This window comes from Anopheles ziemanni, chromosome 2 (assembly GCF_943734765.1).
Source record: "Anopheles ziemanni chromosome 2, idAnoZiCoDA_A2_x.2, whole genome shotgun sequence".
NCBI lineage: Eukaryota > Metazoa > Arthropoda > Insecta > Diptera > Culicidae > Anopheles > Anopheles ziemanni.
In genome coordinates this window covers 89,596,367-89,615,628 of record NC_080705.1, presented here as the reverse complement: position 1 = coordinate 89,615,628, position 19,262 = coordinate 89,596,367, and the positions used below count along the sequence as shown (strand labels likewise).

The 19,262-nt window shown below is 45.4% G+C and overlaps 1 protein-coding gene across 1 annotated transcript in view; it reads left to right on the top strand.

Moving 5' to 3' along the window:
- Window positions 1-19,262, top strand: part of LOC131293229 (semaphorin-2A-like) — a 69,425-nt gene that overhangs the window by 29,521 nt on the left and 20,642 nt on the right. Inside the window, exons 2-3 of the mRNA XM_058321312.1 lie at window positions 7,699-7,786; window positions 16,278-16,329. Coding sequence (XP_058177295.1) covers window positions 7,699-7,786; window positions 16,278-16,329 — 140 coding nt within the window. The remainder of the gene's footprint in view (window positions 1-7,698; window positions 7,787-16,277; window positions 16,330-19,262) is intronic.

The following is a 19,262-nucleotide window of genomic DNA, read 5'->3' as shown; positions in this document are numbered from 1 at the left end:
AGCAAGAACTGGAGATCGTTTCACGATGTATATGATTACACTACAATTACTAGCTGCAAACCAAGAAACGTCGCTGCAACTCCGAGTAATAATAGAAACGAAACCTTTCTTTATTTTCCTTCAGTATGAGATGGGCGTGGGGACTTTCTGTTGAAGAAGTTAAAACGTGAGGGTCTAACGACGGCATGAGTTTTTTTTTATTGTTGTATTTTTCCTTCCTAGTTTGTTCTGTTTGTGCCGGTTCATCTTGTTTTGCTACTTTTCCAACAGATGTTTCCATTTTCCATGACCGTTGGTTTTTAATCCCTCCAAATGTTTCCTTCGCACGGGATGTGTAAATAAAAGGAAGTGGGAAAAGAAAACCGCATTCCTTCTGGTGCTTAGGAAAGCCATGTGGAAGGTGGGGGAAAAATGTTGGGAAAACTTAAAACACAACCGGTTTTGCCTTATCGTGCAGGTCCGGCCATCCGTGTGCAATGCTATAGTACATTGTGGGAATTTAGTTGCTTCCAGTGACAGGCGGTAGTTTGCAACTGTCATTCAGTGGAATTGCTTCCTGTATAAAGTGTATAGTATTTCCGGCAAGCACCAGGCTCGTCAAGTAACGGTATACATTTAATTTGAAAATAACTGCCGCAAAAGCTTCCACAACGTAGAGCACATTAATACAACATCAATATCGAAGAGAACTTCTAATGTTCATACCCGGCAGGAGATAGAGGTTCTAGTGTTTGTGCTTCGTTCCACGTGTGTGCGCGCGTGGTAATGGTTGAACATTTTCCGGTACCAAGGCCATCCCGTCCGCAGCGTGACCGAGCACTAACCACACATTGTTCCAATTCCATGAAGGCCCGGAAAATGTGAGGCTAACTGGGTGGCAAGCACCAACAAAGGGGGCCAATAAAGGTGGGGGAAAAAAAGGCTGCCCATACTAGTCGTGTTGCTGCATTGGTTTGTTAGTGTTTGTGTATTAGTGTGTGTGTGTCGGATTCTGTTCGACACCTCCACCGCCCCAGGCGACCATTTGGAGCGGAAAAACAACATAACCTTGCAATAATGATGCCCTCACGGAAGGCGTGGGAGGGGGAGGCGGTGCTAAACGGCAGGGCGGTTAATAGAGTTATTGCACCGGGAGGTGATTTATGCGTTTGCGCTGCGTCGGCTGTCGAAGATGACCGGTACAGCGTGCCTCCTCCGCTGGAGGAAACTGTTTGCGTTGTTTGGTGAAGCAAAAATCGTTTCGTTTTTTTTTTCTAGACTTTCATACATTGTGCAGAACTCCAACCGTGGGTCCGTGTAGTCAGTCGCTTCCCACGCAATAAGCTTCGACAGACTGGCCGCGCCATTACGTGCAAATCACCCGCTCAGACTTTCTGCACTCCGACACCTCGTTCGGAGCCGAGCAGCTAATCATTGAAGGAACTAATTTCGCATGATTAGCGTCGTCGATCACAAATCTTTTTCCCGATCTCCATTTCGCACGCACCAGCTTTCTGCATCCTCCATAATCAGTCCACCCCACCACCAACACCGGTGACCGCAGGTGACCGGCTTCAAATGAGCCGACTCGCGGCGGGAGGTGTCGGCATTCGCGCTCGAACTTTCTTCCAGCGCAATAAAGGTGAGTAATGGATATTGGTTTTGCCGGTTTGGGGCGGGGGAGGTGGGGGGGGGGGGGGGGTGTTGGCTGCGCTTCTGGCCACATGGCGAGAAAGATTTATCACACCGTCGATCGATCGCCAAACCATTTCTAACGGGGGGGGCTAACGAACAAGTGATGTCTTATTCATTACCGTACCTCCGTGTACAACAGTTCGTTCGCTGGAAAAATGGCCATGACTAAGAAATGACCGACCTGCCCGGTGGGAAACACTCTCTCCTTCGAAATCATTTTCTTTACCGAAAACAACGGAAGTCTCATCGTTCATTTCCTTCCATCCCGTTCGCCTGGCGCACCGAATGGATTGCAAATGGGTGTTTTTCCGAACACGTCGCGGATCATTTCAGCTAGTGTTTTATGTTTATCGACATGGTTTCGGCAAGTTCCTCTGATCCATAACGCACCCCTTTTCACGGCTGTCTTCCCTGGGCGAATGTTTGCTTTCACAAAAAGAAACGATTGTATTGATTTGTCTCACTGATACTCGTAGCTCGTTTTTATTACTGCTCCCCATTTACGAACGAATCTGATTAAGTATTCGAGGGTGCATAGATTGTGCGAGTGTGTTGGAACGAAAGTTTTTATCCGCCCGAGATGTTTATCTGCAAGAATGATGTTCTGTATTTTTCAAACAGCAACTAGATATTCCACAACTTCCCTTAAACCACAGGGAAGGACAAAAACAATACCAGCGATCTCGAGGCAGTCAACCGGGTCGCCTTTAAATTTATCGCAATAGTTTTCCCTCTTCACGCACAGTAAAATTTCATTCCCCGTCACCTATTCACCAGATCCACCCGCATAGACTCCCATACTCCTCGGTCCGAGACCAGCTTTAATGGGGCTACTTTAGACAGTTGGGATGAAGGATAAAGATTTAAGGGTACTTATAAAAGTCTGAAAAAGGTCCTCTGGGATTCGCAGTGAAGTTGAGTAAGTGTACAGTGATTTTCCATTTGAAATCATGCAGGTGTTTTTCGATAATGGTGGGCAATAAATAGATGAGCCAAAATGTTTAACTACTAAGTTAATCCATTTGCTAGTTTTTTGTTAAAAAATGTAAGAAATATAAAACGCAACTTTATTTTCTAATGTCCATTGGAGTCAACATTATGTCCCTAGAAAACTTCCTCCTAGGCGTGGTTTCGGAAGTCAAACAAACCCGTTGTCTAGGTTTGCCGGAAACTAGTCTCGTCTGCTTGTCAGACTCACCTACCTTTTTAAAGACAACATTTCGTAGGATAAGCCTCTCCGTTTTTCATTGGCAGCTTCCTTCTGGCCCGTGTTCTTCACGCTACATGTGTAACATAATGTTGAACCGAATCGGCTCCAGCTACTTCAAACCGGAGGGGAAGGTAAAACTCCATGTCTCGATTCGGTCTGAGTGAGACCATTTGTGAACTGCCAATAAGATTTATGCGTCTTCGGTTGCGTTCGCTTTGGCATAAGGCCGAATGGGGGGAGAAAAATACCCGCCAACCATTACGGGCATGCAGAAAGAGGGTTGAAAAAGATGTATGTCCTCTTTTGCAGTGGATGTTACTTTTTTCCGGCTTCATTTCTCGGGCCTCAACTCCACCGTTTGCCCGGAAATGGTTTCGATTGGGAAGAAAATTGTACAATCTACCAGGCGCCTCCACCCGCTTGATTGGTTTTAAATATGGCACCACCATATAAAGTGATGGTAAATGGAAGGTTTTTTTTTCCCCGCATCATAATACCTCTGATAAAATCGTTTACTTTAAATAAAACGATTGCGGCCATCGAAGACAACGTAATGCACACACATTTAAAAAAAAAACGCTCTATCTATTGCTGGCGCCTATAATTAGACACCGAATGCGTGATTTATTCAACGCCATTTATTTTATCTCTATCAAGCATAAAAATGTGACATGGAATCGATTCGCACATCCAGCCATTGTTCCGGTTCCGCACAAACACACGTTCGGTCCCTGGTGCACGCAAATGCCTGGAAGCTTTTTCCTCGATGGGGCGCCGTGCGCTTGTAGCTGTAGGTGTTTTGTTAACAGATTTCAGTCACGATCTCTCCCTCTCGCTTCCCTTCCTTCGCTCCATCCTCGGCGTATCACCTCGCACACGAAGTTGGCCGTCGTTGGCCAACCGCAATTGGAAAATGATTAATGGGGAATCTATTGAAATGGAGTTGATTTATGCGCCGCTTCAGCACGCTGGGTGCTCCCGCTTCGACCGAGCTAGCTGCGGGTGAAGTGAAGCAGAAGGGAACCAGTAACATCGACTCCTCTTGATTGGGTTGGCGAACCGGGGGAAACTGTAGCAAACTCCTGGGCCCGAGAAACGACACGGCACGGTTGACTAGTTTTGGCCCGGGCCTGCTCCTGACACATGGCAGCTGGCTGGGAAAATGGCGAGCAGCCGGAAACCGGGTCACGCTGGAAACAGTTTATAGGTCCTCAGGTGTGACAGGCGCAGTCAAAATGATCCATCCGTTTTCTCTGTGTGTCTTCGGGTTAAATTGGTGCCCCGAGTCGTGACCCAAGCCCCGGGAGGCCAAGGGCAGCGGCAGGAAGCGAAGCGAACGTTGGATGATGTTGAACGATAAATGTTGTACGGTGCATGTTGAACATCGATAAACATCATCCCCATCGAAGGCGACACGCTCCGGCGCAGGGAGGGTGCATTTCTTGAGCATTTTTGTGACACAATTGAGACAAATGATTATAAGCTTGTGGTGGATGTTGAAAAGGTAGCTTTTTTATTATAGTACTACTCTAAATTGTCTTATGACAACTTTAAGAGAAAAATATGGAGAAGAGTTTTGTCTAGAAAATACAAAGACAGTTAATTAAAGTCGAAATGTGTCTGGATTACGTAAATTTCATATCGGTCAAAAGTAAACCGTATACGAATTAAAAATAATTTTAAATAGGATGTTATATGGTGAATGTTGGAAAGGTAGCTTTTTTATTATAGTACTACTCTAAATTGTCTACTAACAACTTTAAGAGAAAGATATGAAGAAGATTTTGGTCTAAAAAATACACAAATAGCTAATTAAAGCCGAAATGTGTCTGGATTACGTAAATTTCATATCGGTCCACAGTAAACCGTGTACTAATTTAAAACAATATTAAAAAGAATGTTAGATGGTGGATGTTGGAAAGGTAGCTTTTTTATTATAGTACTACTCTAAATTGTCTCATAACAAGATGTCTAAAAAAGACAAAGACAGTCAATTAAAGTCGAAATGTGTCAATATAGTCATAACAATATTAAATAGAAATATAATTAATTTATTTCAAGTCAATCACATCAAACATAATGTCAAAAATCTTCAGAAAACAGAAAATCTAGCCTCATATCCCTTAATCTGAATTACAAAACTCAAGAACCCACATATTTTGATGGTATTATCAACTTGTTTGGTCTGTTTTTGCCAAGCTGAAAGCAAAGTCGGAATGAAAGTAAATAAATACCGAATTAGATCGCCTCACCTTCCACTTCAATCGGTTCGTTGACGTATGAAAACGTAACGAAAGTTAACAACTCTCTTAATTCCCAGAGCGTGAAATATTTCCGACGCGCCTATTTTTGGTTCACTCTTTGGCGTCCTTTATCGATCTTTTTGAGAGAGGGAGAGAGAGAAAAAAGACCTCATGCCATTCATATCGTTGGCATCGTGTTCTTCTTTGCTTCGTTCACCATCTTCCAAGCGGCATAACACCCGAGCGGATCCCGCAGAATGTTAGATATTTCCAGCGGTGGCCATTCGACGCAAAAGTTCCGCACGAGCTTCAAACCGGATCAGGGGCACCGTTGAGATCCATATGTGCGAAAGCAAATTTGCCAGCTTGCCTGCTCGTGGGATGGGGATGGCTGAAAGGGGCTCGAATTTTCGATTGAAACATGAACTCTCCACATGCCGAAAGGATTTGGCGAGGCTTCTTAGGTGCTTTGGGGATTTGGCCGCAACGTTCGGCATAAAAAAGGGCAGCACATATTATCCGGAGGGGAAGTTCCGGAGTTCCGCAGTTCGCGGGCAGCCTTTTTGGTACAATAAATTTCTGACGAAGCGCCCGCAACGAACCCTTTTGAAGGTTCCGAACTCCGTTCCGGAAACCCGAGAATCGTTCGATCCTTGAATCGGTTGGGGTTTGATTTTTTAGAGTAAATAATTTTACAAAAAAATCTGAAAGCCACCGCGGAAAAGGCAACGTTGCGTAAACAACACGATATCGCAAGCATCGATCAACTATTGCACTTTGTGCGTTGGCCCACTTTTGGCCATTAAGCAATGCGTTCTTGTTTGATCCCATCTAAATATTCTACATTTCAATACGAATGACAATAGGTTAGACGCCGTAATCCATAAATATGATTCGTTGCTTGCAAATCAAATCTACAGATCATCGTTCAATTCACAAGCACACCATTCACTAAACCTTCAATCATATTCCCTTAATTATCTTCTACGGTGAATGTACAATTGAAAAACATCCATCACTCAAGCGCATAATATAAAGCGTTTTCCGATTGGCCAGGATCGTTCAAAATCCCATCGACGCAGAACAGTGTCCCGAATCCGTCGAGGCAAACAGAATAAACGTTCCCAAACATCCATCCATCAGGCCGTTTTACGGTACGCATTTTGCATAATGTTTTACCTCCGCGGTTCTATTTGCACTTTCACTTCGGCCGGTTTTGTGGGCATGCTTGGTTATTCGTTTTGTTCCCATTTTTTTTTCTTTTTTCTTTTCTTTTTTTTTGCTTTCTCCGACCGCCTTTGCGCTCGAGACTCGTCGCATATCGATCATTTAGATAAACTCAATATATTCATTGGGTCACAAAGTGGTCGGAAAACGAGCGCAAACTGAAACGGCAAAGAAGGAAAACTCCCCCCTCCTCCCACCACGGGTGAAACGCGAGCGCACGAGGCCAATCTAGTTGAATGCTAAGGGTCGGTCAGGTTGAGCATAAAAATGCGTTCGAGCAATCGAATCAAAAATAGCTTCACTTTCGCTCACGTTCCATTTGGCGGGCTTTTATCAAATCGACCGATTTTCCATTTCGCCCTGGGGGTGTTAGGGGGGGTTGGTAGGAAGGCGGGTTGGCCTACCCGACTCTCTGCGTCTTTCTTTTTCACGTCTGAAAAAGCATCGCCAGTGCAGTACGCGCGGAATATGCTTCGAGCGAGGTCCATGCAGACAGAATGTAAACACTCAACCATTACCGCACACCGCTAGGCAGGGAAAGCGGTTTTCCCGGGGCCGGGGCACGCAAGATGCTGTGCTGCAGCAAGGATGTGCACTCTTCCACCCATCATCATCCTCCCCCTTGTCCAGGCAGACGGCATAAAACTGCTGGAAGAATGAATACATTTGCATGGAAAATCAAATATTTCGCCGCTTTCACTAGCTATTCCTTTTTTCTCTCCTATGTGCCTTCTTTGTTGGTCCATTTTGGCTCTGCCGTCTCTGACCGGTTCGCTCTGGATATGCCGTTTTATTTATTTTTTCAGTTTTTGTAAAGCTTTTCGGGAGGATTTGGACACGTCCGTTGGATTGTGAAAAAAAAATCTCTTATCCTCTCTCCATCGCCCGGTGCTTGCTCCTCGTAGTGCACGTACGAAAGCTACAGTCGCACTCATGCTGCAAATGGATCCTCGAATAACCGTAGTGCCTCTCGGAGCACCCCCTCCCATCAAAGTCAGAAAGACAGAAAGAGACAAAAATGAGTCTTCTTAAAACACAAACCCAAAACAAAGCGATGCTAAATCCCAAACAAAGCCAGTTGCGGAGTTATTTTTCCCTTTTTTGGCGCTACATTAGTCTCTACCGTTCGTGTTTTATTTGTTGTGTGTGTATGTATGTTTTTTTCTCCTTTTTTCGAGCTCTACAACCCCGCGGGTCCCCTTCGTAACCCCCTTCTAGGCGGTAACGTTCGCATTATTTTCAGAGTCAGTAAAAAACAATCGATTCCCTTCCGTCCTTCCACGTTATCTAAACAGTGTTTCTTACTCGGTTCTTCTTTTTCCTCCCCACAAACTTTGCTTGCAGATCACGTACGCGAGTTCCAGTGCGGAAAATTCTACTACCGCACGTTCTACATGGACGAGGACCGGGACGCCCTGTACGTCGGTGCCATGTAAGTACAGCAACAGTTGAGTGTTTCTTCGGCTGCGGGCCAACTGTCTCCCCCTTCCCATCGCCCCCCTCCGGTTCGGTTGATTATTGTTTGATTTTTATCGCAGGATTAGCTGGGAATAAATCGAATCCAGGGCAATCGACGAATGCGAATTTGGCAGCAGAGACGGTGAACCATCGCTGGGGCAACAGCATACAGCGACAAGCGGACCATTTGCTTGATTTCGGCGAAACGAATCTGACGTGATCTGTGATAAATGGCTTCGGTTGTTAATTTGTTGCAAATGACTTACGGTGCCATTCAGATCGGTTTTGTGTATCGAATACTCCTTTACGAATAAGCAGAAAGCGTTTGGTATTTAATTTGGGAGGAATCATTTTCTATCGTCGCGAGAAACGGTTTCATTGAACTATGCGCTGACGAAACATTCACGTTTGACAATTTGTTTTTTCATCATCAAACACAGAAGTAAAAAGCTTAACAATGCCTTTTATGAGACCGTCTTGTCAGCATTTTTCAATAGAATGGTAAATTGTACTATTTTTATCATTTTATCAACTAAGTATCCGAGTGAAAAAGAAACGATTGTTTTCATACTTGAATTAAAGCTTCTAAACGCACTCTTAGCGAATGGTAAGCAAAACGAATTTGTAAACTGTAGGGATTGAGCCGAGCTAGATGAATAATTAGAAAAATAGTAATAATGAACGAATTGATAAACGAATGAATTTTGAATGCGAGGCAACGAAAAATTAAAAATGAATTTAATCGCTAGATAGTTGGCAACAAAAATTAGAAGAGCGATGGCCTACTACTGAACCGAGATAGATCTGCAGATGGAAAAAGATGGAACTAAGTAGACATTGAAAAACGGAACGGGTTGAACCATCAGTCTTGTGATTGAATTTGACGAGAGTGGATAGTGAAAATGAAACAAGTAGTTGAATTTGGAAGTTGAAATATATTGAAATGGAGAAATAATCCGTGAGATCACGACACATACTGACGAAGATTGTATTAGATAAACTTATCGTAAATGAACTTGCATTGAATGAATGTGTAAAACATTCTGTAGTTTCTGAATACAAATTGCAAGCAAAGCAAAAAAGCAAAGTGATAGCACAGCTGTTAACTAAATTTAAATACATATTTACAAATTTTCATTTTTAAATTAGTCTCAGTCCAAAACCCTACGTAGATTTAATTTAACCTTTAGTATAGCTCGGAAATATCAGAACAAACTCTTCGTCAGAGCATTACTCAAATGCAAAGTGCATCCTATATTCAGCACATTAATTGCAAACATTGAAGCTAGATTAACACGGACAACAAACCTTTGCATTATCTTTGCCCTAACATAATGACACCGGACGATCCCGGCGCGATAAGGATCTCACGAGAAGGGGTCTCTGATATCAGGCCATCAGCGAGAGTACGACCTTGCCTTCAGTCGCGTTCACTCCACTGTGTGCACAAAATTTACCCATCAAAATTAACCCATTTTATGCACTCGCAGAGAGCGGTATCGCATCGCAGCAGGCATCCGAAGCATTTCCCGAATGTTTGCCCCTCCAAAACCGTGCGCCATCCCCGCATTAAATGACAAAGCAAGCGATTATGCGATAATCCGATAATAATTTTCCCCGTGGTGGCGCTACCCTTGCGCCGCATTATCATCTTCCTCATCATCATCAGTGTCATGATCATCATCGTTGTGATGTGCATCATCGTCAACGGCGCGGACGTCGTCGTCGTCGTCGTCGGTATTGTCGCACCGGGAATGGCGCTTCCGAAGGCCGAAGCACTTAAACATAATAATTCCCCGACCCGTCAGAACATCGAGGGATACATTGGTGCTGTACACGGTGCGGTCCTGACCGGAGTGCACTGGAAAGTTCGCTCGCAACGGGTTCCCTGTGGGGCATTTTTCGAACGCTCCATAATTCGATTGTCATCAGGGAATGCTGGTGCGGTCCATACCGGTGCCACAACCGAAGTGCGTCTTTATAGGTTTTTGGAGGGCGAAAATGCGAGTGCCCATCCCGCGTTCGATGCATGCGTGGGGCGTTCATAATGGATGAGGATCAAAGCAGCATCCCCAAAATGGGGATGCGATAACGGGGATCGGGTTTACTTAGGCTCACCGGGCGAGTTAGCGACCCGGTTCGAGAACGCAAAGTTTCACCAACCAGCGATGATTAAAATTGATCGCGAAACGGTATGTCGGATGAACTAAAATCAGGACGAGAAGCGAAAGCCTTCAGAGCAGAGCTGCCAGTAAATTGAAAGTGAAAGACAACTCACTTCGCCCGTTAAAGTTCCCGTTCCCCCCCTCGGAAGCTGTGTGCGGTGAAACCTGGAACATGAAAGCTTTCGGCCGCAGGTGTTCGTTGCGTTCCGTTTGCGATAACGATGTAAAACGAATCCATGCCAGTCCGCAGCCGGGGCAAGGGAAGGTTATCCGACCCCCTTAAGGAGGTGTTTCCGGGACGGCGCAAAACAAACAGTGATGAAGATTTAATGGGATGCGTCACGTGCAGGGCACGTGTGAAGACAAACTCTCAGCCAATCTCTCAGAACCCGGTCGGTACCGACTCCTCGGTGTCGGCAAGAAGTTGCACCGGTTTGCTGGGATTAGGCCAGCAACGGCTTAAGCAGGTATCGCTTTTCCATCCACCCGCTCGAAGCAAACCCGGTACTACAAGATGATGGGGCGTTTTCCTCGAATTGATGAGGATCAGACCCGAGTGTTTCGGTATGCTTCGGTTTTCGGGATTTCGGTAAATATTTTACCACCTGAAACACTGTCCACCGCCGCAGCCTTGCCGTCACCCTTCCATCCCGACAGAGTTAGAGGGAGCAAAGTTTGTACGAAAATAATCATCACATCATACTTATTATGTGAGGTGATACTGCGGTACCACTTATGTGCTGCGGTAACGATGGTGACGATGGCTTTTACTCACGTCTGATGATGCTCCCCTGCCCTTGTGTGTGTTGTACCTGTAGCCATTCTCCGGGCCGAGTAACACTCATCCGGCGGCGGATAGATTTCGACGGGTGAGGTTTCACACTAACGAAGCCAATTTTAATTACTTGTACCCAAAGGGCGGCCCGCCTTTCCAAAAGCGGAGCGGGGACCTGTCGGTGAATAATGAGAACCGGTGTCACATTGCCGCATTATCAGTAACTTGGCGCTCGGTTCTCGGACCAGTTTTAAGGGTTCAGCATCCCCAAGATGAAGTAGGTGGTAGAAGGAAGTCCCTTCCCTTTTGGCAAACGAAAAACGATGTCTGTACAGTCACCATGGTGTAACGAACGGATGTTGGATTTTGCTAGCTCCAACCCACCCAACCGAACGACTCATCAATATAGGATTATTGCAACCTCAACTCGGTTTGAGAAGCGATACGCCTTTGACGTGCCGTCGTTCGGAAGATGGCTTGAGGAAGGACCTAAGCGGCCGCGATAGTATGGATTATTTAATTGATTGTAAAATTTGTCTTTAATGAACATGCCGTCGCTAGAACCGAAGGATGTGTACTCACGACGTGATCCTAGGATAATGAAGTCTTTTTGAGTGTTTTTGTTTTGATAGTTTCCGTTCCATGTCACAGCGGACTCCATTCGGGAACACGTTTGCTTTCGTAATGGGTTCTTTACAAACATTTAAAATCACTCATTAAATACGAATATTAAACATTACGGAAGTAACGTCTCTACAGCATCCTTTGATTGCGGAATCAATTAAGATTGATGACATTTTAAAAGGATTATTTTAAACATACTTTTAATGAGATTTGTGGGTCAAAAAACTAAACGCTCGTCCAAGAAGTCAATGTTTGTAAGCCCTGCTTAAGTGCAATCCTGCTAGTGCTTCCTCAGTTCGGTTTGTTTATCAGTCGAAAAGATACGTAATACTCCAATTAATCTTACTCCCGCCGGCGGAAGTAGCCTACGACAGAATCTTTAAATAATTTGTCAAAACTGTCAGACTCTCCTCACCGTAACTCAATTAGACGAAGACGACGGCCTGGACGGTCGACGTCCGACGGAGGCCAATTCATCCGCACGGAGCGGATCAACAGTTAGCTCATCCTCAAACCTCTAAGTGCCCTAGGTGGTTCATGGGTGGGGAGATTTTTCTCTCACTCTCCCCCTCGCTCGCACAACCTCCCGCTGGGCGAGTTTCCCCCGTGGCAAATCTTGAACAGTTTTCGGGGTGGAATTTTTCTGCTCGATTTCCACCCCGGCCTGAAAAAGATCTTCCGGCAGGCAAAAACAAAACAAAACATCCCAAGTCAGCATTGTGCGCCAATCAGCCGACATGGGGCGCGATTTCGCGATAGAGCAAAAATATGTTAATGTCACTCGTTAATGAATTGGGTATTTTTCTTCATTTTCCTTCCATTCTATTTTTTTCCCGTGTTTTCCCACCCCAAGTGCATCTCCACTCCATGCAGCGGCGTTAAAGTAGATCCCTTAAAATAGGAAAATTTTCATTGAGAAGGTCACACGCAGTCGAGCGGAAGTTTCACACTCGGCACACTTGGTGAAGGAACGAGTGAGGCGTAGAAAAACTGAAGCGCAGTGTTGGACGAAACTGGAAATAAAACAAAAACGGCTAGACGAAGGAAAAGGCAAAGGCAACCTGCAAGGATCTGACAGTGATAAGATAAGAGAGTGCGAGCAGCTGAACACACGGAAGCAAATTGAAATAAATTTTTCACGGCGTCATTTTACCCCACCCCTACGCCCCTCTACCAGCGTCAGGAAAAGTCAGTCTTCCCCTTCGTACTCCCACCGGGCGGCGTCGTAGCGGTGGAGGTTTTCCTTAATTCATTTCACTCCGAACTTGTGCCTGCCAGTTCCGTGCGAAGTGGATGAAATGTGAAAAAAAGAAATGTTCCCATCCTCCTTGCCTTGGTGGATATCAAACGGGAGGGAAGGTAAATAAAAAAAAAAACACATCGACCTGAAGTTCATCCGTCGGGTGGGATGATTTTTATCTCGGGCTCGCATCCAAAATACCGGTGACGCACGGAATATCCACGCCAGGAACCGTTCGACTCTTGAAGTCGTTTAAGTCGTAGCAGATGATAAGGATACGGAGGATGGAGGAGTTGACGGTGATGATGGAGGTTGACTTTTTCTTTTTCCTTTTTTTTTTTTTTGGTTGTTTGATGCAGCTAGCCGTTGCCTGTCTGGGATGCTGGCACAGCTTAGACCTATCCGGGCCAAACACTTACCTTGCTCTTTCAACCCGTCGTTCGCTCAGCTGACGTTTTCTCGCGAACAATCGAGATAGACGGAATACTTTCACGGGCGGCCAGGCGGGAACACCCGAGAGGAGTAATTCCTTTTTACCTTTATTTCGTGGAAAATTTGTCATAAATTCCAATTAGGATTTCGCTTGCTTATTTCTTCCTTCCTTTCCGCTCGGTAAGGCTGACAGGAAAAACTGGCTCGAGAAAGTGTCCTCGTTGTCATCGGCTGAGCCCACTGGACTCGGCCTGGACGAGGCCTGGGTTTAAAGATTTTCTTGAAGGATCTCTTCACCTCAAAACTTCGGGTGTCATTTCATCCCGCGGACGTTGGGAAGTTTTTTTCTTTTCCGTTCCACTAAGCTCCCATCAGACTTTGTGGAGCGATTCACGCTGCCTGAGAACACCTTGAGAATTTCGTTCGTCGGACCAACATTGCCAACTGTTTGTGTAGTAAGAACTTGGAAAACGGAGCCATGAGGGCACGACAAAGATACGTGGAAAAGGTCACCAAAAAGCTTCATCAGAAAACGTCCTCACGTAAGCAGACGTTCATCAGATAAGCATTCATCAACATTCGACGAGCTGACCAGCAAAAAACTTGATTAAGGAGAAGACTTTCGCGAATGAATGTTGGTCAATCATTAAACTGGTGAGGAAAAGAAAATCATCCTCAAACCATGCGCTGATGATAAAAATGAGCATAGCAAGTTTTTGTACGTGCGTTACGTTGCCTGGTCTTCCTTAGGAACGTCGTCTGTAAACGAAGAAATAGTGTCACAAATTTCCACACCGGAAAACTGAAGAAAAGTAAAGCGATAAATGGCTTAGAGAGGCTCCCTTTAAGACGTTTCCTTAGCGCAATATGGACCACATGGAAAGTAGGGTTTCCAACTGGACAGAAAATAAAGGAGAAAGAAAACGCCACAAAACGAGCACCATGCAAAAGCTACGGAAAGCATATGACCACGGGAGGAAATAAATCAAGCCACCAACGTCAGCAAGCAACCGCACCCGGGCCACATCGGCCGGGGCCAAAGCGTAGAGTGAAAAATAATGAATGCGTGAGCTTGGGAAAATGTGCCGCCGGTGGATGGCCTCAGCGAAACAGATGGCATCAGGCGCAGAGACAATCTTCTCCGGGCAAGGTGGCCAAGTTCACCTGAGTGGAAAGCGGAGAAACAAAAAGATATCGCCACCTGATACGGGATCGGGGACCGTCGAGGAAGGGGGGTTGCCAAAACTTTGCCCAAAGCTTCCCGAGTGGTGTTTGAAGTCACGATGTAATTTATTTTTCACCTCACCAGCATCCATGAAGGTATTACGCGGGGTTTTTCACGGCCAACGGATATTTGCGCCACGAAATAAGCCTATTTACCGTTCGCGCGTTGTACGCAGGCCTGGCAAAACACAACCCCGGGAAGGTTGAAATTTGATTCCGAGTCGGGGGGGGGGAAAAAGAAAGCAGAAAATTGGCGGATGAAGATGGCCCCGGCCGGTCGTCTTCCCTCGTCATCGCCGGTGACGACCAAGTTTGCGTTTGATCGCACCGAAGAAGGCGAATCGAGCGAAGACACTAATTTCCCTCAAGAGTTTGAAGTGAGCTTCGCCGGAATCGTTTCCGCAAGGCCGGGCCGGGATAAAATTGCGTTAAAAACGAGTTCCGGGGTGAGCGTCGAGCACTGTTGAAGGACTTCGGGCGAAGCGTTCGAGCTGCCGTTCCGCGAATGATCGGAGAGCCCACTTTAAAACTTTGGCGTTGAAGTACGCGCAAAGTTATTGTAAGAGGTGATCGATTTCAAGGTGGATGAAAAAAAATCCTGAAGGTGCTAGAACAATTATCCGATATTAGAATTTTTTATTTTATGGGATGTTGGTACACTTTTATACAGTTTCATTAATACTGGCTTCCAACCGTAGGTATGAAAAAATCCGTTTCTTCCACGAAAAGGTGATGAAAATGAGGGTCGTAATTGGCACCCTGGTGGTGTTTTCCTCGCCGTTTCTTTTCCGCCTCGCCAAAGGTAGCACCACTTTAATTGCTGCCACATTAAGATACCCTAGCACCGGCCTCCCAAAGGTATCCATTACGGTCGGAAAAAGGAAGCACCCGAAAAACACACACACACACCGCCCAAACGATTCCGATCGACACGCTGTGGGCCAAAAGTGGGCCGTTAGAGTAATTTAGATTGACTTCCACACGCCGCATCGAATACAGCCGACTCAACACAAATAACTCCTTCCGGTGACCGAAAACAGAGCACCAAAGCCCACTATCGTCCCACGAGGCCCGCCGGACGGTACGGCTAACAGCTGTCAGATTTTATCGAAGAAGCACCCGAACCCCGAAGAAGAGTGCCCAAGGTGGAAGGATGGGGTGCGCGTTCGGGCAGGGGTTTCGGCCCACGCAATGTGCGAACGTGCCCTGCTGGCACGTTTCTCCCAGGACTTCGGCTCCTGCTCGGGTTCGAGCTCGGGCCCGCGGCGCACTCCCGGGCACTCCCGGGCAAGAAATGGCAGCCTATTACGCTGGATAAATATTTAATATGTTTCCGACCGAAAGGTGTTTTATTTCGGATTCTCAATTGATGGATTGACGGCCGAAAGGGGGCGGATGTAAGGGCCGGATTTTGTTTTCCTCCCGGTAGTGTGCGTTGTGCCACAATTGCTAATGAAGCAGAATCCTCGACGGTTTGCCGAAAGGTTCGGGGCTCTGACGTAATGACGAAACCGCGGAAAGTGTGGCCGGCAGCTACTCTTCCCAAGCCCAAGGCGGGCGAGCGATAAATAATTCATAAAGTGTACGAATCAGTCTGCCGGTGGTGCGGTTTTTCGCGGTCCTGATGAGCTGCCTTTTGCGTTGCCCGTTTTTTTTTTTCTGATTGCCCCGGAAAATTCCACCGTCGGAATGTTTTCCCCCACCCGAGGGCCCCGGGGACGGCGGGTTGGGCTGGGCAGAAAAATAATTTACGAAAAACCATCGTTTTGGAAGAGGGGCCCGTGAAGTTAGGACCGGTCGAGATGAGTATGTCGGGTTTGGAATGTTGATGCTGTGGAGCCTCTCAATCTTTCTGGGCATGTTTTCGTAGAAATAAAAACCTTGAACCTTGAACTTGAATATTTTTTACCGATTGTGTATTATTCATTCCTAATTCTTATTCCATCTCATACGTATTTTTCCTAGAGCAATCACTAACGAAATATTTAATTTCTTTTATTTGCAGGAATCGGGTGTACAAACTTAATTTGAAAAACATAAGCATGACGTCGTGTGAGGTAAGTAATGTTCTCATTTTCACAAACACCACACAATAGTCCCACCCGTCCGAATTAGACCCGTGTTCCAATGCGTGGACCCAATTTTGAAACAGCATTCACCTGCAATTTACGATCAAACGGTTCGAACGGACTGCCGATGCACCATTTGAAAGCAATTCGCAAAATGTTGTTTTAGTTTTTTTCGATCAGGTACTTCAGGCATTTTTTTGTGCGTTTCGCTCACCCTCCCTAAACCACCATCTCATGATGCCGTACCGCTTTGCATCCGCAAAACCACATCAAAAAGGATAGTTTTCCATTTGCCCGTGCCGGTGGAAATGTGTGGGAGCGCTTGTGGGCTACGGGCAACGAGAAGCTATTTCTGCGGTTGTTTATTTGCCGCTCCGGAGTGTGTTTGGAAATGAAACAAAAACAGATCAACACACACACACACTCACCTGCAAGGCTCCCACGGTGATGAAGCTCAAACTGTACGGTTCGAATCAATTGATCTTTCCACCTGCATATCTCGACCGGGTGGTTTTGCGAGAACCGAAACTGCTTCCGCACACGGCAACAAAGGGGAGTTGGGGAACTAGAAAACGCCCCACCCCCGTGCTGGAGTCATTTCCGAAGCGTTTTTGAGCAATGGAAATTGTTTTGACCCCTCCCGTGCTCCCCTCGGTGCAATCGCTTTTTCCTCCGGTTTTTTGACAAAAACCGGTGCCTTTTCGGCCTGGTCCGGGACGATAACCGAATCAAAAGCCAATCGCTTACCATGTTTTCGGGCGCTTTGACGTTGTTGCAGCCCGGCTATATATCTTTTCCGCAATAACCGGGGTATCCGATATCCGGGAGATGAGGAATTTGCATCCTTTTGCATTTCTTTTTCGGTACTTCTCAGTGTATATAGCGAGGAGGATACCAGGTGACATCTTGTGAACAGCATGTCTTATTCCCAGTGTTTTCCACTAGTGAGTCTATTCGATGATGAAGTATACTGTTTCTAACGTGACTTTTTGTGCACGGATCAATTATTGCGAAACTGTTAACAGAATGTCTGGAATCCTACAAACTGGTTTAAAAAGTGGTTCACGGATAGTTTTAATGAAACGTAAACACATCAAGCAAAAATGGAATTATTGAACCCTTTCAGGGCCATAAGCTATTCACGACTAAAATTGACAATACAACACAATATTTTGGCTATTTGGGGTGTAAAATAAGAGAATATCACCAGAAAAACCTAGCAGTCTGTGTAGGTTTTTTTTTATAATTTCATGGGAAATATTTTTCCCTATGGACCATAACAGTAAATAAACGATCAGTATTGTTGTGATATCTTTTATTTGCTTTCGAATACAAATTGCATATTAAAAAAAATCCATGAAAAAGATCTTAGCCGTTTGTGCCATCAAATCTAATAAACTTTCCAAATATTGTTGGGTGAACGCACGAATGGTTTGGTTATGGAGCAATTAATATTGATAACTCTTTTTTGTTTATTCGTTCAGAAAGACATTTGCCGCCTTTGACATAATGTTTTCTTTGATGTTTCGTTTCAAAAGTATCGTTTTTATAATAGTTGAACAACCAGTAACGAGTTTTGTAGATGGGAAAAATATTTACCTTGGTCGTGAAAGGGTCAAGTAATATTTAACACTTTGAATGATGAGTCGATGAAAGTATTGCATTTGAAAAAAGGTTCACTGTTAAGTACATTTTACAAGCAGCTCACACTGTCCCCGCAAATAAAGAAACGGGACGTCCGCAATCACTAAAGGGCATCGATTTTATTACAGTTTTTCTTCTCTTACACTTTTTACCGTACACTTTTTTCCATCGTGGAAACTACTTTCCCCCTGTAAACCCGGGGAAAAAAGTGTGAATGTGTCCAGGTTCGGACCTTGCGCGAAAATGGACCAACGGCAGCGTAGAAACAGGACAAGTACTCTAGAAACAAAATGGCAAAAATAAAACCTCCTCCCTAGCTTCCTCCCCTCACGGGTATTTCCCGTTAGCTAGGAGGTAAGCTCTTTCGGCGACCACAGTTTCCTTTATTTTTCCCCCGAACCAGTTTCCCGTCTTTATATCCCTTGCGGAAAATTCACGGATTTGCGCCGCTTCCCACATGTGGTTTTCTCATGTGCTCTCGCTACGGCAACTAAATTAATTACTGCCGGAGTTAAAATGCAGCTGGTGTCGTTTTTTATTCCCGTCTGGGCGCTTTTTTTTCCCCCGTTTGTGCTGACGCTGGACTTGCGTCTTTTTGCTTCTTCTACTCCACCAAGCGCCATGTTTTGTTCGAGGGTTGGGAGAGTTTTTATTAGTTGTAAAACTGTTCCGCTCCGTCCGCGCGGTGACGCCATTAAGCAGTATGAAAAGGAGACTTTTTCCGTAGCCTCGAGTTTAGAAAATAACAGCCCGACCAGTTATTTTAACATCTATTATTCGTGTATTACTATCTCTTTCGAATGTAATGAGTGAAAATGGTTCTTTGACGACTTTCCATTGATAAAAAAGACGACCGTTTTACATGGAATGAAACATTTTCAAAAAGCACGTTTATATAAATCAAAGCTTTATTCATGAAACACAATAGCAATTTGATATTGTAAACATAAAAGAAATAAGTCTTTCTTCCTGCGGACAGGATGATTTTCACCAACTTGACGATCATCCGACAATCGTGATGCCACGGTGACCGTTCTTATTAGATTAGGAGCCAGCTTCCCGGAGGCGTCTTTGCGTCTCCGAGCCCGGCGAAGGACCGGTACCAGAAAAATCCCGAAATGTCAAACACGAACGCGTGTCCCTCGGGGTCCATTCCTTTCTCCATCGTCCGGGTTCTCCTTGGGTGGCGTCCGGCGTGCTTGCCGGTTGTTCATTCGTCGGTCCGTCCGAGAAGCACCAAATCCGCGTGCGAAAGGAAAAGAAAAGCGAAAACGTCC